At 42.9% G+C, this 23,318-nt stretch overlaps 1 protein-coding gene across 1 annotated transcript in view; it reads right to left on the bottom strand.

Annotated features, from left to right (window-relative positions):
* Positions 1-20,063, bottom strand: part of LOC311126936 (ribosome biogenesis protein BMS1 homolog) — a 33,761-nt gene extending 13,698 nt beyond the window's left edge. Inside the window, exons 1-17 of the mRNA XM_084158652.1 lie at positions 19,925-20,063; positions 16,686-16,877; positions 16,156-16,346; positions 15,840-15,919; positions 14,927-15,115; positions 13,547-13,689; positions 13,025-13,146; positions 12,489-12,682; positions 12,034-12,185; positions 11,015-11,664; positions 10,379-10,480; positions 9,937-10,091; positions 9,517-9,598; positions 8,928-9,196; positions 8,212-8,400; positions 2,999-3,179; positions 2,535-2,593 (exon numbers count right to left, since the gene is read on the bottom strand). Of these exons, the coding sequence (XP_084014778.1) occupies positions 2,535-2,593; positions 2,999-3,179; positions 8,212-8,400; positions 8,928-9,196; positions 9,517-9,598; positions 9,937-10,091; positions 10,379-10,480; positions 11,015-11,664; positions 12,034-12,185; positions 12,489-12,682; positions 13,025-13,146; positions 13,547-13,689; positions 14,927-15,115; positions 15,840-15,919; positions 16,156-16,346; positions 16,686-16,867 (2,940 nt within the window). The 5' untranslated portion in view covers positions 16,868-16,877; positions 19,925-20,063. The remainder of the gene's footprint in view (positions 1-2,534; positions 2,594-2,998; positions 3,180-8,211; positions 8,401-8,927; positions 9,197-9,516; positions 9,599-9,936; positions 10,092-10,378; positions 10,481-11,014; positions 11,665-12,033; positions 12,186-12,488; positions 12,683-13,024; positions 13,147-13,546; positions 13,690-14,926; positions 15,116-15,839; positions 15,920-16,155; positions 16,347-16,685; positions 16,878-19,924) is intronic.
* Positions 20,064-23,318: the final 3,255 nt, after the last annotated feature.

Here is a 23,318-nt window from a genome sequence, read left to right as displayed (position 1 = left end):
ATTGTCCTTTTGCCTCGTTGATGGCTCTGCGGAGGTCGTAGCAGGACTTCTTGTACGCGTTTGTGTCCTCAGCCGTAGCCTCGGGGTTGGCTGCTGTTGTGCATCCAAGTCAGGGATGTTAACCCTCTACACTCCAGCCCGTATACGGGTTGTAAATGTTAGATCTGGACACCGATAACTTCTTACATTGGAACGCAGTGGCTATACAGTAACATGCTGTACATGACGTCAGAGTTCAGGGTCTATGCTTTAAAGCGCTGTATGGGATTCAACTGACAGATGTTCTAAACTTGCGCACCACCTGAAACAAAAAGATGCCCCCATCCCTGCAGCTAACTGGGCTACTTTTGCACACCAAAATAAATGTTTGAGTGAGGAAGATGCTGTAAATCAAGAGGACTCGATCTGTTCTAAAAGATTACTGAGGATTATAATAAATACTGCACTGATGTCCCTGATGTCATACAAGCCAATCTCACACCTGTGAGTCCAAATGTGCACTTCACATTCCGATATTATAAAACTCATGTAATTTACATTATCAACGTTAATGATCGCCATGTTTGATGTACAGTTACAAGGATGACAAGGCATCATACCGTGAGTTGTTTGGAACAGAATGAGCCTGTTTGTCGTATTATGAAGACAATTTGCCATGGAGCACACACCCAAATGCACTCAAGACTCCATTATATGCGCACCAAAATGACTGTTTTTCCTGAAGTGCCTTGTGAAAGCCTAACACTGAGATCGTACCTTAGCTAGTCATGTTGGCAATAGAATAAGCTTTCAAATGATGCCCACCTGACCCAGATTGGGATTTATAATGGACCGTTTTTGGATTGTGTAAACAGTAATTGTGTGATGGTGGGGATGCAGGGCTGTGTTCCAAACAAAAAACTACAAGTGTGCTTGATTCATTTCCTCAACGGCACAGCTAGGAGAGCTCAAAAAAGCACCTAATAGTTTACGGCTCTTCCTTGAGTCATAAAAGTGCATTGAAATTACTTTGGAGAGCTGCGTAGCAACTTCGAGACACCAGTTAGACCTCTCACTCAAACCCTCATCATTGTTTTGACTTACAGTGCATTCAGAAAATATTCAGACCCCTTGACTTTTTCCACATTTTGTTACGTTACAGCCTTCGTCTAAAATTCATTAAAGAAAACATTTCTCATCAATCTACACACAATACCCCATAATGACAAAGCGAAAACAGGTTTTTAAAAATGTTTGCAAATTTATAAAAAATAAAAAACAGAAATACCTTATTTACATAAATATTCAGACCGTTTGCTATGAGACTCGAAATTGAGCTCAGGTGCATCCTGTTTCCATTGTTCATCCTTGATATTTCTACAATTTGATTGGAGTCCAGCTGTGGTAAATTCAATTGATTAGACATGATTTGGAAAGGCACACACTCAAAGCAAAAACCAAGCCATGAGGTCGAAGGAATTGTCCGTAGAGCTCCGAGACAGGACTGTGTCGAGGCACAGATCTGGGGAAGGGTACCAAAAAATGTCTGCAGCATTGAAGGTCCCCAAGAACACAGTGACCTCCATCATTCTTAAAATGGAAGAAGTTTGCAACCACCAAGATTCCTAAAGCTGGCCGCCCGGACAAACTGAGCAATCGGGGGAGAAGGGCCTTGGTCAGGGAGGTGACCAAGAACCCGATGGTTACTCTGACAGAGCTCCAGAGTTCCTCTGTGGAGATGGTGTTGGAGATTTTTTAGTGGACTATGAGATAATCATAATCATGTGGCTAGGCAAGAACTTAATCCTGTGGCCTTTTGTCTCTCTCCTCAAACAAAGTGATAAAGAGCGGCGCCAGGGTTGAACAGAGTTTAAACTAAACAAGTGTTTTTGCAAGATAAGGGATTGATTGAGTATTACTATTGATTCTGAACTGAATGAAAGTCGAATTTAGCCGCCACTATAGACAAAGGGAGTGGGCGGAGCAATAAAAGAGCAGGAAACTGAAGAGGCAGGGATTTTAAAGCTTGGGTGTGTGGAGGGCACTATATAAGATGGAGAGAGAGAGAGGGAGAGAGGAGGCTACTCTGCAGACCAGCTTCCTTTTATTGAAATTCAATAAAGCAAATCTTGATTCAACTCTAGTAAAAGTATTCAAAACTCTGAATACTTTCCAAATTCACTGTATGTGGCTGCTAACCCAAATTGCCATGAATATTCTTATTATGTTACTGAATATATTTATATATAGAGTATTTTCAGATTTCGTTATCAACAAATGCCGAAAAGTACAGAAAATGTAAAATGCACATAACATCAACAATGTAATGTTTGGATTCAGTCTTGTGTCAGGTAACTGTTGTGTCCTCACCTTCGGTCTAATAATTTCCACATAATCTCCAAACTGTTCCCTTTCAATTTCTACCATGGTTATGCATCTCATATTTCTTCTGTAAAAAATATTTCAATTTAGCCCTATACATATAGCCCAATTCCCACAAGTGTAAAGGATTAAATGTAATTATTTCCTTTGTGGCCTGCTTCTGTGGTTCTTACCTTAGTTCCTGCGACTGACTGCACAGCCAGGAAGCCTGTGCCCTGAGGTGTGATGGGACCTGGGAACACAGCAGAGAAGGACAGGGTTCACATTTATTCATTATTTTACCTATATTCAAACAGGTAAGTTGATTGAGGATCCATGTAATTCTGACCAGGGGGGCATGTCACAAAGCAAGACAATTTAGCTAGTTTACTGAAATAATGTAATATTTCCGACTTAAGAGATATGTAGTTATATTAGCATGGTATAACCGGCTCGACGCCCTCAACATATTTTACAATTTAGCTTCTTCAAGGAACCAGATAATCAAGAGCTATATCTGAATTTGCATCAAATTTAGCTGGTTAACTTAGCGATCCTGCTACGTGATAGTGCCCTCTGATGAATAGTTGCAATGGAGGAAAAAAGGTGCCACCTGAATAAAATAAATACTAAAACTACAGCGCATTACTGCTCTCACCCCAGATGGTGGCGCCACAGTGCATGTGTTGCGGTGTGTACTTGAGCAGGCGGTGGCGCCCGTTGTGGTCCTCGATGTGGTACAGGGGGATGGTCTGGAAGCGACGCCAGCCCAGGGACAGGATGAGGGGGTCGCGCGTCTTCAGGATCCGGTTGTGCCATCGATGTTTCTTTAACCGCATCTGGGACAAGAGAAACATCACCTTGAGTCACCTGGAAAAGTTCTAAACAAATTACACTTATCATTATCAATTAGTCTCACTGACACTGTTTTGAGCAATAGTTTAATGCCATTTGTTTAGATCTTAATTTATTAGGGACAGATGCAAGTAAAAAAAAATGAATAAAACGTTAACGTTCAAATAAATCAACACTGGGATGCGTTGCACAATAACATATGGAACTACCCAGTCTCTGCCTAGAGCTGGCCGTCCGACCAAACTGAGCAACCAGGCAAGAAGGACCTTTGTCAGGGTGGTGACCAAGAACCTAATGACCACTCTGTAGGAATTCCACTACAGAGTTCCTTGGCTGAGATCAGAGAACAACAGTCTCTACAGCACTTCACTAATCTGGGCTTTATAAGAGAGTGAGAAAAGGCACATGACAGCATGCCTGGAGTTTGCAAAAAGGCACTTGAAAGACAGATCATAAGGCAAAATATTCTGTGGTCTGATGAGAAATGTAACTCTTTGGCCTCAATGCAAAGCGCTATGTCTGGAGAAAACCAGGCACAGCTCACGACCCATCTAACACCATCCCTTACGTGAAGAATGGTGGTGGTTGCATCATGCTATGAGGATGCTTTTCAGCTGCAGGGACTGGGAGACAAGTAAGGGAACAATGAATGGAGCCAAATACAGGCAAATCCTTAATGAGAACCTGGTTCAGAGTGCAAATGACCTTCAACTGGGGCAAAGATTTACATTCCAACAGGACAATGACCCCAAGCATACAGCCAAAGCAATGCTGGAATGGCTTCAGAACAAGAATGTGAAAGTCCAAGTCCTTGAGTGGCCCAGCCAAAGCCCAGACCTGAATCCCATTGAAAATCTGTGGAAAGACTTGAAGATTGCTATTCACCGGTGCTCCTCATCTAACTTAACAAAGCTTGAGAAAATCTGCAAGGAATAATGGGAGAAAATCCCCAAATCCAAATGTGCAAAGCTAATACAGACATACCCAAGACGACTCAAAGCTGTAATCGCCGCCAAAGTTGATTCTACAAAGTATTGACTCAGGGGTGCGAATACTTATGTAAATTAGATGTTTTTAATTTTCAACACATTTGCATTTCTAAAAACATGTTTTCACTCAGTCATAATGGGGTATTGTGTGTAGATGGGTGAGGAAAAAAAACAATTTAATCCATTTTGAATTCAGGCTGTAACACAAAATATGGAATAAGTCAAGGGGTATGAATACTTTGAAGGCACTGTAGCGCTGCCCTAACAAATCATGTCAGTTTCTGGCCCCATTACTGACAAAATAGAAATGTGACGCTTTTAACTTAAATTTTGTTCACGCTGGCCACCTCTGAGAATTTAGCTCTACCTTATGCGCAGACAGTAGCAGTGTTAATTGTCAACAATAACTCTGATGAAAAATACTTGTCGTCAACAACCTATTTGTCCTGACTAAAACTATGAAAATAACGAGACAAGATGCCCTGGAAAAAAACTAACTATTAAAAAATTACTTTTCATTTTAGTTGACAAAAATGTGACGAGACGAGAATTCCACATGAGATTACATCTTTCAGTTGCGCGATCTGACTGAGCTGATCAGTGCGGCTCTCCCACACATCTCTCAGGCGGTCTCTTCAGTCACTTGTCAATCTTTTGAACTGATGGGAAGCCAGGACACTTCACTTGTATCTAACCTCAACTAGAAACAATAATGTTTACTCTCTCTCTTACTTTCACGTAGCTAGCTGGCTGGCTCTCTTAGCTAGCTTCTTTACATCGATTTGATGTAGTCAAGACAGGCACTACCAGATGGGATGAGAAATTAAGAAGGAGGGGAGATCTAAAGATGCAACAACTATCAGGGGTAGCTAATTTGACTAGTATAATGCCTTTGGCTGCTAAACAATGAAAGAAAGTTGATTTGAAAACCAATACTACAGGAGAGTGAAGTCTTCAAAAAATAATTGCCTTCCCGTTTCTATGGTGGGATTTTGGCTATAGGCTACTTTGAACCAAGGTATGAAGTAAAACGTCCAGGTTTCAAACAATTAAGGAACAGGAAAAATATAGCGATGCTAATGATAGGCCTAACATTCTTCTGGTAGATCGAAAGGTTTTCCCAAAAAACCTTCTCAATTAAATGTTAACTAGCTACAAAGTAGCCTATGCCTACCTGGCAGAATGATATCATGATATCAATCCAGTGGCCATTTGTTTTGCAAACTCCATCTCATGTTCACTACAGAAAAACAGCTAACCAAACAGTGCTAGGTGCCTGCGGTTTAATTAAAAGGGTAACTACACTCAAATGTATATATTTCTTCGATTTTTCACAGACCTCAAAAGTGGTCTCCTGATGTGGTTTAAGCATTGTTGTGGACTTAGAAAAACAACAAAATTGGATGTTCTATTTAAAAGAAAGTGTGAAAGCGAAAACCTGAAAAATATCTGAAACCTGTGCTTTTCTGACTCAGTTGACAGCCTCATGTATCCGTTTTGGTTCCTTAGTGAAAGACTATAAGCTACACTTTTATGCTTATGACAGTGTGCTGTACTCTCCTGCCTCCTCTGTGAACCAGGCTATACAGTGGGGGAAAAAAGTATTTAGGCCTGTAATTTTCATCATAGGTACACGTCAACTATGACAGACAAAATTCCAGAAAATCACATTGTAGGATTTTTAATGAATTTATTTGCAAATTATGGTGGAAAATAAGTATTTGGTCAATAACAAAAGTTTCTCAATACTTTGTTATATACACCCTTTGTTGGCAATGACACAGGTCAAATGTTTTCTGTAAGTCTTCACAAGGTTTTCACACACTGTTGCTGGTATTTTGGCCCATTCCTCCATGCAGATCTCCTCTAGAGCAGTGATGTTTTGGGGCTGTCGCTGGGCAACACAGACTTTCAACTCCCTCCAAAGATTTTCTATGGGGTTGAGATCTGGAGACTGGCTCGGCCACTCCAGGACCTTGAAATGCTTCTTACGAAGCCACTCCATTGCCCGGGCGGTGTGTTTGGGATCATTGTCATGCTGAAAGACCCAGCCACGTTTCATCTTCAATGCCCTTGCTGATGGAAGGTGGTTTTCACTCAAAATCTCACGATACATGGCCCCATTCATTCTTTCCTTTACACGGATCAGTCGTCCTGGTCCCTTTGCAGAAAAACAGCCCCAAAGCATGAGGTTTCCACCCCCGTGCTTCACAGTAGGTATGGTGTTCTTTGGATGCAACTCAGCATTCTTTGTCCTCCAAACACGACGAGTTGAGTTTTTACCAAAAAGTTCTATTTTGGTTTCATCTGACATACTCCCAATCCTCTTCTGGATCATCCAAATGCACTCTAGCAAACTTCAGACGGGCCTGAACATGTACTGGCTTAAGCAGGGGGACACGTCTGGCACTGCAGGATTTGAGTCCCTGGCGGCGTAGTGTGTTACTGATGGTAGGCTTTGTTACTTTGGTCCCAGTTCTCTGCAGGTCATTCACTAGGTCCCCCCGTGTGGTTCTGGGATTCTGGGGTTCTGGGATTTTTGCTCACCGTTCTTGTGATCATTTTGACCCCACGGGGTGAGATCTTGCGTGGAGCCCCAGATCGAGGGAGATTATCAGTGGTCTTGTATGTCTTCCATTTCCTAATAATTGCTCCCACAGTTGATTTCTTCAAACCAAGCTGCTTACCTATTGCAGATTCAGTCTTCCCAGCCTGGTGCAGGTCTACAATTTTGTTTCTGGTGTCCTTTGACAGCTCTTTGGTCTTGGCCATAGTGGAGTTTGGAGTGTGACTGTTTGAGGTTGTGGACAGGTGTCTTTTATACTGATAACAAGTTCAAACAGGTGCCATTAATACAGGTAACGAGTGGAGGACAGAGGAGCCTCTTAAAGAAGAAGTTACAGGTCTGTGAGAGCCAGAAATCTTGCTTGTTTGTAGGTGACCAAATACTTATTTTCCACCATAATTTGCAAATAAATTCATTAAAAATCCTACAATGTGATTCTCAATTTGTCTGTCATAGTTGACGTGTACCTATGATGAAAATTACAGGCCTCTCATCTTTTTAAGTGGGAGAACTTGCACAATTGGTGGCTGACTAAATACTTTTTTTCCCCCACTGTAGCTGATCTACAGACTGCATTAAATGTCATACAAAAAGCACTTGACCTTAATCTGGTACTGAATGCAGATAAAACAAAGTATATGCTGTTCTCTAGAGCCCACAACATTGACTCCACAGACTTCCATGTCTGCACATTGAATGGAGCCCAAATTGAGCAAGTCCTCTCATATAAATACCTTGGCATTTGGATCGATGACAAGTTGTCATTTAAAACATGTAGGTGAGCTAACAAAGACACAGAATTAAACTGGGCTTCTTCTACAGAAATAGATTGTGCCTTTCGCTTGATAGAATAAATCGTTCAGTTGACATTCCATCACTGTGATCTGTATCAGAAAGTGGGCTGGCCATCATTGGCAACGCAGAGAACACAACATTGCCTTCTGTTCATTTATAAAGCTCTCGGGCAGAAACTACCATACTACATTGCTCCTGACCTACAGAAGTACAAAATACCTTACTCGCTCACAGGAATGGCTAAATCTTGAAATTCCTGTTGTCATTAGTGATTTAGGTAAAATAGCCTTTAGGTTTTACATGCCACAAATTTCAGAATACCCTACAATTGGACGCACCATTGCCTTTCGGACATTTTAGGGTATTGGTACATGACCCGTTTACAGAGGAATGCACGTGTTTTTCCATAATTGTATTTTTGTATGTTTCATGCTCCCGCCTTTGATTGTTATAATTGTGTCAGTAATTCCTTATTTTGCTTCATTTTTGTGAATCAGGGCTACTTGCAAAAGAGACATTGGTCACAATGGGACTTCCCTGTATTTAATAGGATGCCATTTCAGACACAGCCAAGGAGTTAAGTTCTTGAACTGGAAGTCCAATTCACTCTATTTCACTTCTTCAATTGAAATGGAACTGAGCCTGACTCGTTAACCCGTCACTCACCTGCAGGTAACCTACGTTGCCCTCGCTGGCGCCTAGAGCCCCGAGGATGATGGGATAGTGGGGATCAAAGTTGGTGACAAACTCGCAGGGCAGGGAGGGGATCTCCAGACGCACATACATGCCAGGCCGGAAGCCCTCGTACTGGACCCGTGTCTCGTCATCCACGTCCTCAAACTCAGCCCGGTTCAGCTAGGAAGAGGAGAAAGGTTTAGAGATTGTGGTGAAATGAAAGGCTCAGTGGGTTAGAACAGGGTGTTGTCAACACCAGGGTTGTTGGTTTGAATCCCACATGGGCCACATACTGAATATAGTGTCAATGCCAAGGTTGACAATTCTGTAAGTTGATTTAAAAGAAGAGCATGTACAATTTTGTTTTGCGTTTCAAGACTGATTTTCCCTCATTGTGCCTGATGAACACGACTCAATGTCTGATCGGAATGCCACTAACAACGTTGGTTTCCTTTCGGGCATAATAAGATGTTACCTTGACCCCGTTTGAATAATTTCCAAATGCATCCTTCCTTGTTTCTTCGATGTAAGCACATATCTAGTGGTTGGGTAGGTGCAAGTAAGGTTACCCACCCCAAATATACGCTTTTTTTTTTAAAATCTGTGATTACATCAAGGAAGGAAAAAGGAGGCATTTCTGAAGTATTCTATCAGGGCCAGAGACTTCTGCCTCCTGTCATATCAAACATTTACCTATGACCCCTCACCTCTGCCTGTTTCTGCATCTCCTCCTTGAGGTCATCAAAGTAGGTGGCGTCTCCGTCGTCGTACTCCGTGTCGAAGCGCTCCTTCAGCCGCCGTTTCTTCTCCAGACGCTTGTTCTTCTGGGTCTCGTCGTCCACCGTCATCGGCTTCTCCTCCTCCTCATCTTCCTTATCATCATCACTTTCTTCCTTGGCTTGGTCCTTCTGCTTGCCAGCTTTCCCCTTGTGCACTTCCCCCGTCTCCAAGTCCTCAAAATCGCCATATAGCTCCTCTAAAAAGAGACGAAGAGCGAGTTAGCAAGCGGGTGATAATGAACAGTGGACTTCTGATATACAGTACATAGCCCTGATGGATTGGGACTACTCTGTTGGGACAATGAGTCCATATCCGGAGCACATGAAAATAATTTGAATTGGGGAAAATGAATTTCAATTGCTCTCTGTTTACCATATTTGATGTGCACACAGGAGTCAACCTTTACAGATTGCATTTAAAATGGGACAGATTGCAGTTATAAAGCACTTTTAAGGACAAGACCAAGAAAGTCATGAAAACAATCCAAACATTGAGCAATGGGCTGCAAATCCTTACCATCCTCCTTCAGCAATGTAGCAGCATCTTGATCGTCCTCCCATTTCCCTGTCACAAAACAGTCCCGTATCGAGTCCAGCATCTGAGGACACAATATTTATGTCAATTACAAAAAATATTCAATAAATGTAATTTATCTCTTGAGTTGATGGAATATAAATCATTGTATTGACCCCAACCCAGGTCAGAATATGAATGTATGGATGCCTCCATCCATAGCTCCTTCTACTTAATGCCTTTCTTCAAACTGTTGGTCTTTCCACACTTTAAATGTCCAGTGCCAAATCAGGTGTGCTAGTGCTGGGTTAAAACAAAAATGTGCAACCCTTGGGGTCCCAGAGGAAGATAAACCCTGTAGTAAAAGAGATGGGACAAAGGAAAGAGGCGCTACGATATGGTTTTGTAGATTTCCCCTTTTACCTCTTCCAGGTCCCAGTTGTGAGCGGCATCAGGGTCAAAACGGGAGCAGTCCACGCCGTCCGCACGATGCTTCTTGCCCTTCTCGGGGCGGCTGACTCGAAATAGCCCTCCCAGCTCCTCCTCATCCTCCTTCCCATCACCATCAACCTCCGCCACTGAAGGAAATAAACGTAGTCAGTCAGAAATCAAGGCCAGGCACAAACGGAAGCAAATGGGCCGAAATAGGGAGGACCTGAACTTGTCCAATAAGAAATGCTCATTTTCATTGCAAAACATTTTGCTACAGTGTGCATTAATGAATACACTCTAGTGCTCAACAAACAAGATCCGCCATGACATTAGGATAAAAGGGAAAATGTCAGTTAAAAAAAAAAGAGGCAAAAAAACATTCTAAGAACAAAACAAACTAATCTTGTTACTGAAACCCAGGAGGAGACGTTACCTGTGCCGTACACCAGTTTACGTAGATTGGGGGTGGCGCGCTGTTGCCGTAGAAACGCCTCCGACGCTTTCTGTTGCAGACCCTCCTTCCACCGCAGTGCCCCTGAGAAACATTTGGTGGGTTAGGGTGAAATTAATTATTGACTTCAGTTCTTGTTCCATTTGGCTACTTCCCCTCCCCATCAGTATTCACAAGGTGAAAGCAATATGGCAGACAAGAAGCATGCATTCTGAATTCCAAATCATCCCTTAGCCTCTAGGCACTCCTGTAAATCTGATACGATTGGATAGGTCATTAGATTATCCTATCACAAGGCAAGAAACCGATCCAGTCCTGTCAGATCTACAGGAGTGCCTAGAGAGTAAGGGCTAGGTTGTTTTAGAATTCAACAGCCAACTGTACAGGTGAGGTGGATCCATTACAATATTGCTTACACCAGAGAGTGCAGGTTTTTGTTCCAGCCTGCCACTAACACACCTGATTAAAGTACTCAACTTGGTCTTCAATTCAGAGCAGCATTATTGGAATTAGGTTTGTAAATGATGGGCTTGAACAAAATTCTGTGGACACTGAAGATGTAGTATAGACAAGGGGGAGGGGCCACAATGGAACTACGCTGAATAGACCGAATATTACCTGCACTTTCATAGCACAGCTCTCCTCCCTCCATCTCCTCATCTTCCATTTTGGAGGTGGCATTCGACTTCTTGCTTTCTTTGCCCAAGACCTTGGTTTCACAGTCATCCTCTTCCATTGAATCACTCGCATCCTCCTCTTCCTCCGAGCAATGACCAGAGTCTCTTGGTTTGACATCACCCTTTTCCACTGCACCGTCTTCATCTTCTTCCCCCTCAGAATCACTCTCCTCTCCTTCACTCTCCTGCTCTCCCTTCACCCCTTCTCCCTCCTCCTCACTCATTTCCAGCTCATCCTCACTGTCTGCAAAGGCAGGTACCTCTACCACTGGCTCTTTCTCTGCTTTCCTTTCCTCCATCTTCTGTCTCTTCACCGGAGGGGCGGTCTTTATTCCTTGATTCTCTTTTGGTTCAGTGTTGTCCTTTGCCTCTTTCTTCAAAACTGTTTCTTCTTCTTCTCTTTTGTTTCCCCCCTCATTATCTTCCTCATCCTCTTCTTCAGACTCTCCTTCCTCATCCCCCTCTTCTTCACTGCTACCCTCGCTGTCATCATCATCGTCATCATCTTCCTCTTCAGTGAAGACAGCCTTCCTCCGCTCTCTCTGTGTCTCAGGGTCCCAGACTCGGCTCTCCTGTGGTCCTGACGTCAGCCTGTGAGACAAGATGGAGACCAACACAAGTCAGAGGCAAAAATTGATATAATTTTCTATATGCCTGTATTTAACGGCCCACTTTCTATTTAGTAAAAGAACAAAACGGCAGCCACTTGGTTTGCTATAAAGCTAAGGAATAGGACTGGAGAAATGTAGCGACTCTCAAATTACAAGGACTGACAGTCCATGAGATTAAAATGACGATGAGGTTCTCTTTTAACAATACGTTTATAACAGATTTTAACAATGATTTTAGGGCTGTGTCTCAAATGATTCCATAGTGGCCACAAAAGTAGTACACAATATATGGGAATAGCGTATCATTTGAGATTTCCAAGACATTGTGCGAGCGTCACTGTGCACTCACCCGTTCTCCTCCTCCTCCTCCTCCACTTCCCCGGGGGTCAGGGCAGCCGCCCCTGTGAACAGTGACACTTTGCTGGCGGCCATCTTGGCATCCAGGGTGGTGTGTGTACCGATGAGGGATTGGACCAACTCTGTGGTGGGACGGACCTCCTCCTGGTGGACACGGAACAGAAATAACTGATTATAGGAGCGTGTGCACACACATTATCTAGATCATCTGCACATGATCTAGGTTCAGGGGAGAGGGAATTTACAACGGCCCATGACACTTTCGGTTTAGTGTACTCATTCACAACAGTCTCAAGCCATTGTATATAACAGGAGTCAATTACATTCAGGAGCTCTTCCATATCACATCCATCATATGTATTGAACTACCTGACTTTGACCAGTAAAAATACATAGTATTTTCCTTTTCTGTGTCTTACTGAACATGGCCCAGGGGTTGGAACTGACCTGTTCCTGATTGACGTGGCCGCCGGGCAGGTCAATGTAGACTGCGTCCTTATCGTACACGACCCCCCCGACCCCCGCCATGGGAGCGTAGAGCAGCCGCTCCTTCTCGTTCAGCGCCCTCTTCTTCTGCGCCTCAGGCAGACCGCAGGGGTCTGGCAGGAAGCTGATGTCTGCCACCGCAAAGTCCCCCACACCTGCAGAGGGTGCCACCATGTGTTAGGTTTCAAACCAAATAGCCCAATGTTAGGACAATACAGCTTTCCGAATCAATGTTTTCAAAACCCCATCTTTGTACAATTGAGATAAAATCTCTGTTCAGAGGTGTGTAGGAGTGAAACATTGCCCAAATACACCACCGCAGTAACCACATGCTATGTTTATTTGCTAAATGAATTGGTGAATGTGAATAGTGCAAGTCAATATGTACTAGCTTTGCGAGTACTGATACAGTATTCAATTAATCTCTTCTCTACAAGTCAGTGTTCCTCAAAAGGGCTCAGATTCTTATTTGCTCTTAACCCAATGAGCGTACTTACCAGGGATATGGACCTGGCCTTTATTCTTCAAGTATGTCCCCCTCAGGTAGCCATAGAGAGATACAGTACGATCACACTTGGGGTCCACCCTCACCATCTCGGGGTCGGTCAAATCCTCCATGCTGTGTAGATGACGAGTGTGAATGAGGAACAGTGAAGGGGATCAGTTAAACAAAAAACAAATTAACAGGGAGTGAAAATGCAAGCAGGGTGCTGGGACCCATTGCTCGCAGGCATGCAAGTGTGCACAATTACACACACAATAACCATACATGTCACCATTCAACTGCATCATAGCATTCACAGAACAAGCATAGCAACATACAGAACACATCATTTGCCCAAAAGCCAGACAGGTAAGAATACAATAGTCTGGGCACTCAAAGCCGAGCATCGAGGTACTGCTTCTCCCTGGTAGTTAATTGATTTGATCCATGTCACTTTCCCTACGCTGAATCAGTCCTGGCTACATAATGTATGTTCCATTACAAACACATCGCTCTAAGAGGTCTGGACACTCACCGGTCGGCCACGACGTAGGGATGAGATTGCTGCCACACCAGCGGGCGGAACTTCATGACGGAGATGAAGCGGCCCAGGTTCTTGACCTCCTGGATCTGGTACTCTCCGTACACCATACCGGACAGGTAGAATAGTTTGGCACCCTGGGGGAAACAAAGAGGGAATGTGGAACACTCTTCAGGAAAGGAACTTGTGGTGGATTAGGTTCAGAGAAAGACCGTATGCCATGTTGATGAGATTGTGATGACCTTTATAACTATATTATACACATTCACAACATGCAAGCTCTGACAGATTGTGTACACGTTAAACGTCTTATCAAGACAAACCTAAGAAAATCACAAGTCAACTTGTCACTTCCATAGCACAAGAGAAAAACGCTGAGTTTCAGGATGTATGAAGGGGATATGTAGGGTTGGCACAGACTGGCCAACTCTGCTAATTTACCTCCAAGGTTTATCTAGCACATCATAAATATCTCAGCTCTTGCCAAGAAAGAATAAGACAATGAAATATGAAATGTGCTAGCTATAGATCGTATATGGGTAGTTACAGTATGGTGTTCAGTTGTTGTTACTTTTGGTATTATCCATGCTTTGTACAGTTTGAATATCTTTGTGAAAACCAATAAAAACACTTTGCAAAAAAAAAAAGTCAAACCAACTCAATCATCAAGTTTGCTGACGACGCGACGGTGATAGGCCTGATCACCGACAACGACGAGAAAGCCTACAGGGAGGAGGTTAGAGCCCTGGCAGAGTGGTGCCAGGACAATAATCTCTCCCTCAACCTCAGCAAAACCAAGGAGGTGATCGTAGACTACAGGACTGCTGAAGAGGTTTGGCATGGCCCCTCAGATCCTCAGGGACCTTTACAGGTGTACCATTGAGAGCATTCTGTCTGGCTGCATCACCACCTGGTACGGCAACTACCAGGTCTGAACCGCAAGACTCTACAGAGGGTGGTGAAGACTGCCCAGTCATGCAGGTAGAAGGACATCTACACCAGGCGGTCTCTGAGGAAGCCCGGAAGATCGCCAAGGATTCCAGCCACACCAGCCATGGACTGCTCTCTCTGCTACCGTCCGGCAGGCGGTACCTGAGCATCAGGTCTCGGACGAACAGGTTCCGAGACAGCTTCTACCTCCAGTCCATAAGACTGTTGAGCAGCTAACCCTAAGCTGTCTACCTGCACAGACCCGTCTACCTGTACTCACCTGCACCTTAAGATAATATTTGCACTGACTCTTTTCACAGCTGCATTTGAAGAGACTATTTGCACTGACTCACTCACCCTTATATACACACACACACACAATTGCTAATACTATTTATGGTGTGAAGCCAAAGATAAAGTCTCTCATTCTAATTCGGTGCTTACCTGGTAGACCTCGGTCCAAAAGCGGTGTTTGAGCCGCTTCTTGGTCTTGCGCAGGGCCTTGTTATTGCGGAACGAGTCCAGGTGGGTGAGCACGCCCATGATGCGCGGGAAGCCGTGCACCTGGCAGATGTTGAGAAACTCAAAGGTCTCCATCTCAAAGCCGAAGCTGGCGTCAATGAGCATCAGCACCTGGTGGACCACAGGGATGTCAGTCTTTATCTCACTGATATAATAATATTATAATAAGCCATTTAGCAGACGCTTTTATCCAAAGCGACTTACAGTCGTGCGTGCATACATTTTTGTGTATGGGTGGTCCCGGGGATCGAACCCACTACCTTGGCGTTACAAGCGCCGTGCTCTACCAGCTGAGCTACAGAGGACCATCAAGTCAGGTCTATTTTTATTGTCTGGTAGGGAAATCTGGATTCAATTCAATTGTCACAGATATGTGCATCTCAAATGTCACCCTACTCGCTATATATGGCACTACTTTTGACCAGAGCCCTATGGGCCCTGGTCAAAAGTAATGTACTACATAGGGAATAGGATGTCATTTGGGACGCATCCATAGTGTTTATGCCAACACTGCATTTTCGTAGTGTGATAAAATATACTAAAAAGTCAACAATAAGGCATCAAAACAGACATTACTCCAATATTATAAGAAGTTTAAAAAAAAACGCTAACATTAAAGTTTACGGTGGGCCTCCTGTAGCTCAGTTGGTAGAGCATGGCGCTTGCAACGCCAGTGTTGTGGGTTCGTTTCCCACGGGGCCAGTATGAAAAATGTATGCACTCACTAAACTGTAAGTCGCTCTGGATAAGAGCATCTGCTAAATGACTAAAATGTAAGTACATTTCTATCTAGTTTTTATCACTTTAAAATTCGGTCATTTTGGCTTTAACTTACCAGGTCAGCAACCTTTGCCAAGTCAATCATTGTATTGATGTCATTGCTACACTCGACAAAGGTAAGACGCCTCTTCTTTCCTGAAAGGAAAATTAAGAAATTAAGATTGTGGTGGGGCGGCGTTAGCACACAAGGAAAACAACACATTAAATTACAGCCCTGTGGTCATGCAGGGTGGTATTCACTAGGAACTAAACAGAAGCAAACGTGACAAAACGGGGAGGGACTACCTTAACTTGTCCAAGAAGAAGTGCTTTCTGTTGCAAAATGCTTTGCTATGGTGTGCACTAATGAATACGACCCAAGCTCAACTCACCAGAGACTATGGTCACAGGCCCGCAGATGTCCCCTAGTTTCTGCCGCGTGAAGTTTTTGATCAGACAGCGGATGAGGGTGCTCTTGCCCACCTTGGGGGGTCCTACCACCACCACCACTATCGGGGGAGGCTCCAGAGGGGTGCGGTCCACCAGGGGTATGTGATGTTTCTTGGCCTTTAGGTCCTGGGCTCTGGGAGAAGGGGAAAGAACAGTGTTTATAGTTTCCTACAATGTTGAACTGTGTCTGTCTGCAGTTGTTATGCTGCCTCCTCTACACTGCTTTTCTAAATCTCAATGTCTGTCTGAAACGCTCAAGATACATTAACAGTATTCAGTCCTAAGGTTGTTTCTATAAACTTGTAAAACCACAGATTAGTGTCACAGTAACTAAAATACATACAACAAAATACTATGTAAACCTTGTGAAACAAAACTAAATCAATGCTAAAAACGCAAACATTAAAGTTTAGGGTGGGATGATTTTTCATGTAGTGTAGTATAATGGGGCATGTATACGAATGCTGCTGACCTGTGGAAGGTTTTGGCCATGCGCACTGCTGACTGGACAGCAAACGCTTTGGGGTTCCTCTTGCGTTCGTCATCTCCGGCTGGGGTTCCCAGCTGCTTCCTGCTCTTCTTCCTCTCTGCCTTGGGCCCGCTGTGCTTCTGCTGGTGCCGCTTCTGTTCCTTCTTTGGCTCCTTCCCCTCCATCTTCTCCTATCTGACAATCACACACACGTCAGAAACTGAAGCTTGAAGGATCAAATGTAGCTTTGCCTAAGGCACATCCCACTTAATTAGGTGTTTCACGTAACAATAATTGTGATAATTCCAACTACCTCCCTGTATGCGAGTGTACTAGCTAGTCTCTCAAGAAACTTGCCCATAATGGTTGCAGTGCATTTGCTAGTAACAACAGGATCACTCTACTGAAATAAGTATCAGTAAGAGGTGATGGTTTTTTCTGACAATATAAAAGTAACTGCATCAACTTGGTCTATGCTACACAATGTTCCTACACATTGTACAAGCATTTTCCACAGCTAGCATCATAGCTAGTAGGGCCGGGACGATACCAGTATAGCGATACTCGTTAGTATCGTAGCAAGAAACAAAACTGATTTAAATTCTTTAGGAAAACAGTCCTAATGTTGGAAACAAACATCATTATGTTGTCATCCAGAGTCATTTTATTTATTTTCCAAGCTATAGCACACTATTTTACATAGAGCAGGTTTTTTAAAAGGACCAAATAGTTATTTGCTTTGTATTTTCATTTTTGACATGGAAACAAATATTGAGATACTGGTATCGTCCCAGCCCTAATAGCTAGTGGGTGTTTTGGGAGCACCACTACCTTCAATCAACTAACCACTATCATAAATTGTTTGCCTCATTTGTCGACCATTACGTCAGTCGTCTTCATGTTTGTATTACGACATTTACTCATCAACAAGTGTTGATGAGTCTCTTTTTGTACTTCTTAAAGAAAACCTGACTGTTATTACACTAACTGCATGTCTAGCTAGCTAGCTACCATGCAAACAGATTTAGCTTGGAGCTCATTGTAAGCTACAGTTTGTACGCCAGATAATGCGATATAACTTAATAATACGTTTCCATTACTGGGCATTACAGGTTAGCTTAGACAAAAGCCATAGATTTTTCAACTTACCTGTTCTTGGCGATACTTCTTTCACCAAATCGAGAACGAAGAAAGTATCTTAAAAATGTCAGTGTCCGGTTGCAGGTGGTTCTCCAAAAACCAGAGAATATTCAGAAAGATATTACATCCATGTTTTGTATCGAGTGAGAAATGCCTCTTGCATGTGTGTACATCTGTTTTGGTCGCAATGTGTGATGCGCTGCCATCTACTTCTACAAGTGGCCGCGGCACATAGAAATGACTAGTTCCTGCAAAGATGTTAGGAAATGCAAGATGTCTGGCAGCTAAAATGGCGAGGAAACTCCTCACTCGGTGCAAAACATGGATTTATTATCTTTCTGAATAGTCTCTGGTTTTTGAAGAACCACCTGCAACTGAACACAGACTTTCTAGGATGCTTTCTTCATTCTCGATTCGGTGAAAAAAGTATTGTTAAGAAAAATCTGACTATGGCAAAGTTTTGTATAAGCTAACCTGTAACGCCCAGTAATGGAAACTTATTATTAAGAGATCATATAATATGGCGTACAAATTGTAGCCAATTGATGCCAAGTACCCCAACTCCTTCACGTAGTTGAGAGCAGACTATAGTTTTTTTTATGAACCTATGTGCGTTCTCTGTTGTTGCGTGCCTTTCTTTGTTTGCTGAAAACAAAACATTTTAATAAAACGTTAATCAAATACAACCACTTACTGTTTCCTCATTGCTGTTGCTCTAAGAAGGCAACTCAGTGTGAATGCACATGTGCCAATTGAATCTTAACAAGGAAAAAGTTGGTGGTTGTATTTGATTAACGTTTTATAAAAATGTATGGATTTCAGCAAACTAAGAAAGGCCCGCAACAGAGGACAAACATAGGTACACGGTAATGGTTTAAGAATGTACATTTTTGAAGTATTGACGCATAGCAACTCAAAAGGAGTCGGAGGTTCATTTCAAAAACTCTAGTCTGTTCTCAACCAGCGGGCAGATGGAGCCATTATTCATTTTACGTCATTTGTCAACTGCGTCCAACTGGAATCTATGCAGCCGACTTGTTTACACCGAGTTGCACTGGAGTCGGAACGCCATCATGGTTAGATTAAGACACCACAGAGCCGGCGAGAAATATGGGTTGGAAAACATACCTCAATGCAGGGATGGGTTAACCTCACCTTAAACCCTAGCCTAGAATGTTGTAAGTTTAGCAAATTTGTAAGATATAATACGAATTGTAATTCGTAATATGTCATACACACAAAAAGCTTATTTCTCTCAAATTGTGTGCACTAATTTATTCGCATCCCTGTTAGTGAGCATTTCTCCTTTGCCAAGATAATCCATCCACCTGACAGATGTGGCATATCAAGAAGCTGATTAAACAGCATGATCATTACACAGGTGCACCTTGTGCTGGAGTAAATAAAAGGCCACTAAAATGTGCAGTTGTCACATAGCACAATGCCACAAATGTCTCAAGTTTTGAGGGAGCGTGCAATTGGCATGCTGACTGCAGCAATTTTCACCAGAGCAGTTGCCAGATAATTTAATGTTAATTTCTCTACCATAACCCGCCTCCAACATTGTTTTAGAGAATTTGGCAGTACGTCCAACCGGCCTCACAAACGCAGACCACGTGTAACCACGCCAGCCCAGGACCTCCACATGCGGCCTCTTCACCTGCAGGATCGTCTGAGCCCAGCCACCAGGACAGCTGATGAAACTGAGGAGTATTTCTGTCTGTAATAAAGCCCTTTTGTGGGGAAAAACTCATTCTGATTGGCTCGGCCTGGTTCCCCAGTGGGTGGCCCTGGCTCCCAAGTGGGTGGGCCTATGCCATCCCAGGCCCACCCATGGCTGAGCCCCTGCCCAGTAATGTGAAATCCATAGATTAGGGCCTAATGAAATTATTTCAATTGACTGATTTTCTTATATGAACTGTAACTCAGTAAAATCGTTGAAATTGTTGCATGTTGACATTATATTTTTGTTCAGTATACATGGAGTGTGTCGCATTTACATACAGAATAATACGAATTGCTCTGAGACCAGGTTTCTGGTTGAGGTACTTGACAAAGCTAATTGCAACGTATGAAGGCAGGGAGAAATAAAGCCACATTACCTGTGAGAAAGCTACTTCCAACGACTTGATTTCCAGTCAGTTAATGAAATGCATTTGTTTACTTCATCTGGATAAATACAATAGTTGCAAAACAAACGTGTTTCCAACTTTCTCACGTGTGTAATGCAAATCCGGAAGTAATGGCCATCTGTATTTCCAGTCGTATAGGAAACATCACACCAATTTAAACGTTCCGCCTCCAAAAACGTTCCGCTGTAGTCTAATCGCTGCACAAATATATCTACCAAAACTATTAATGACAAAGGAAGACTGATTTAAAAGCTTTCTCCTAAATTAGATGGGAGTCACATGCTACTTACCGCACATTTGACTCAAATTACTGCGGGTATGGTATGGTTGTCCTATTTCATTGTCAATTATTAGAGAATCAATTATCAAAACAGCAGTTCACATAAAGCAGGTGTTTATTTTGAATAAATACAATAAATAGTGATAAAATATGTAAAATAAATTGTCAATGTATTATTCTACTTATATTATAGACCATGTATAGCCAATAAATATGTGTTTTTCTTAACTGACTCGCCTGGTTAAATACATGTAAATATATATTTATATATATAGATTAAGCCTATATTATAGTAGTAACTTACCTCCCTACATAACAGCACAGCAGCTATTACTGTAACAGTCCTATTGTACATGGCGAATACATTCAGGTCTGCCTTAATGTTGCCGAACTCATTCTGGGATTGATTATAAGTACATCGACATAATAAAATTGTTCGTTATTTGTTCAATTTAAACAGTCCCGGAATAGCACTAATTCTCACAAGAGCTAGACCTATTATGTGATACTCCAGGCCAAACCTGGAGTGTTGGCAACCCTCGCCATTGAAGACTTAGAAAATGGCAGGGGTGTTTACTGGTCCTGCCACTGAACTCTACTCCGTCTACATCTGCCCAAAGATGTCTTCCACACACTGGGAAGATAGTTCAGGTAGTGGGGCTTCTTTCGTAGCATCAAAGAGCCCTGAGGGACTTGAGTACTCATCTGAGACTTCCCTGTACAGGAAACCCTGGTCTGTGGGTGAGGGATTCTCAAGTCCTATGTCCCAGCAGGCTGAGTCCGGTGTGGCAGGGAAAACGGAGGATGGGTCAAAGGTGCTGTTGGCATGAACGGACTGGAGTCCACCGTTGGCGTGCTGGGGATGAAGAAGTCCAGACGGAGGTGAGTAGCGGAAGGCCTGGCCCTCGCCCTGGGAGCAGAATGTGAACTCCTGGGCAACGTTCCACCATTGAGCTTCTGGCAAAGCACCTGGAGAGCTAGTGCCCAGGAGCCTGTGTCTCACTCCCACACTGAATGAGGGACTGCTGTATCCGGCATCCCCCGGAGAGAGCGGGAAAGAAGGGGGACAAGATGAGGAACCGTAGATGCAGTCCTCCCCTCCCTCCTCATGCATCTGGCTGTGGCTCAGCGGCTGGTAATGAGAGACTTTCTCTATGTCGACCTGGCGGGTCACATCTTTGATCCCATGGAGAAGTGTGGAGAAAGGTTGTGTAGGTAGAAAGGGACTGGGGATAAGGTGAGCTGACTCTGGCTGCGGGGAGAGTCTGTGGCCCCTGTGCTTCAGGGTTCTGGCTCTCCTGTTCTGAAACCACACCTGCAACAGATAGGGATAGCTACATGAGAATTTGCTTTTTACAATGTAATTGAATAGGAAAGGTGTGTGCGTGTGTGTGCGTGCGTGTGTGCAACCACTTACCTGAATGCGGGATTCTGGTAGGCCAGTGGCCTGGGATATGCGCTCCCTCACAGCAATGCTTGGGTAGGGATCAACATCAAAAGCCACCTGCAGAAGCTCCAGGTGCTCTTTGGTGAAGCTAGTTCTCTTCCTGCGCCCCATGGTCCTAGCACCCATCTGTGCGGAGTTGTCTTGACCTGCAGAACAGCACCAATGTTACTCACATTGACTTAGATATTGTATTTTGAATAATAGAACGAAATGGCCACTACAGCTCTAAATACCTCTGGCATCCCAATGATTACATCAAGCTGGGAGCCAATGGCAATGGGACAAAGGGAAGTGCATCAGGGAGGGAAATATCCTCTTCCTCACTGCCCAACCATCTCCTACTGGTAATAGATGCACACTTCAAACAATACAAAGAGATAACAAACAAAACAAACACACACAAAAGATAAAGGACGAATGAATCACAAGTATATAAGACAAACAGTGTAAAGTATAAAACAACATGTCAAGACAGTTAATACAGTAAATACATACAATTCACTTAGGACAGTTCACATGTTAAGTATGTAATAATACGAATAGACAGAAACACAAACACTTGGATAGTCCGAATACTATGTCATAATATCAACAAACTATCTATTGATAAGCAACTGCTTGCTAAGGTTACGATTAGGGTTAGGTTTAGAATAAGGGTTAGGGTAAGGGTTAAGTTTAGGGTTAGGATAAGGGTTAAGGTTAGGGCTAGGGTTAGGGTTAGTAGATAGTTAGATGGACTATCCAAATAAAGTCTTACCAACCACATAGATACAATCAGGTTTGCCTTGTTGCATGTAACTAGACTATATAAATATATCAGAGAATGTAAGTAAAAACAGCACAACTGTGATCTTAAAAGTAAAAAATATATTTAAAAAAAAAGGCAAAATCCAGAAGCCCAAAATCCATTGATTTTGTCCTCACCAATGCTGCAGTCCATCAACATTTCTCTGTTGTTTAGCTCTGTGTTTGGTTGCTCTAGTCTTGGTCTAGTCCTCAGTCTCTGTGACTGACGAACTTGTGGATCTAAGAAATGTTTCTTGCTAGAGAACTCTGATGCTCTAACACTGGAGATCAGCTGTGCTGTTTTTATACCAAACTCCAAAGAGGAAGGTGGAATAGTGGGGTGTGGTGTTTCATTTGAAGTCAATATGTTTTCATCTCTTAAGGAGGTCATTTACAACACATTTCCCCCCACCCCTGCCCTAATTGCCTTAACCATGTGACACACGTACAGAATTAACACATACCACACCCTCTCCTCAAAACAATCATTGCATCATTAATGTGTTTGATTTCAGGTAGTGTCCACACATTTACAGCTCATTGACTTTATGAAAGAGAAAATTAAACAGATTAAAACAGCTAACAAGTGTGAATGGAACTTTTCTTTTCAAAGTATATGGTGCCTTTTTATTTCGAGCCAATTTTAATCTTGACTTGATCATTTGGTGTGTAGAGCATGTACGGTATGCAAAGAATGGTTAGAAATACAGTACCAGTCAAAAGTTTGGACACACCTACACATTCAAGGGTTTTTCTTTATTTTTACTACTTTCTACATTGTAGAATAATAGTGAAGACATCAAAACTATGAAATGACACATATGGAATCATGCAGTAACCAAAAAAGTGTT

This window comes from Coregonus lavaretus (assembly GCF_964263955.1).
Source record: "Coregonus lavaretus genome assembly, chromosome: 3".
Classification (NCBI taxonomy): domain Eukaryota; kingdom Metazoa; phylum Chordata; class Actinopteri; order Salmoniformes; family Salmonidae; genus Coregonus; species Coregonus lavaretus.
The sequence above is the reverse complement of the archived record's forward strand: the minus strand, read 5'-3'. Positions and strand labels throughout refer to the sequence as shown.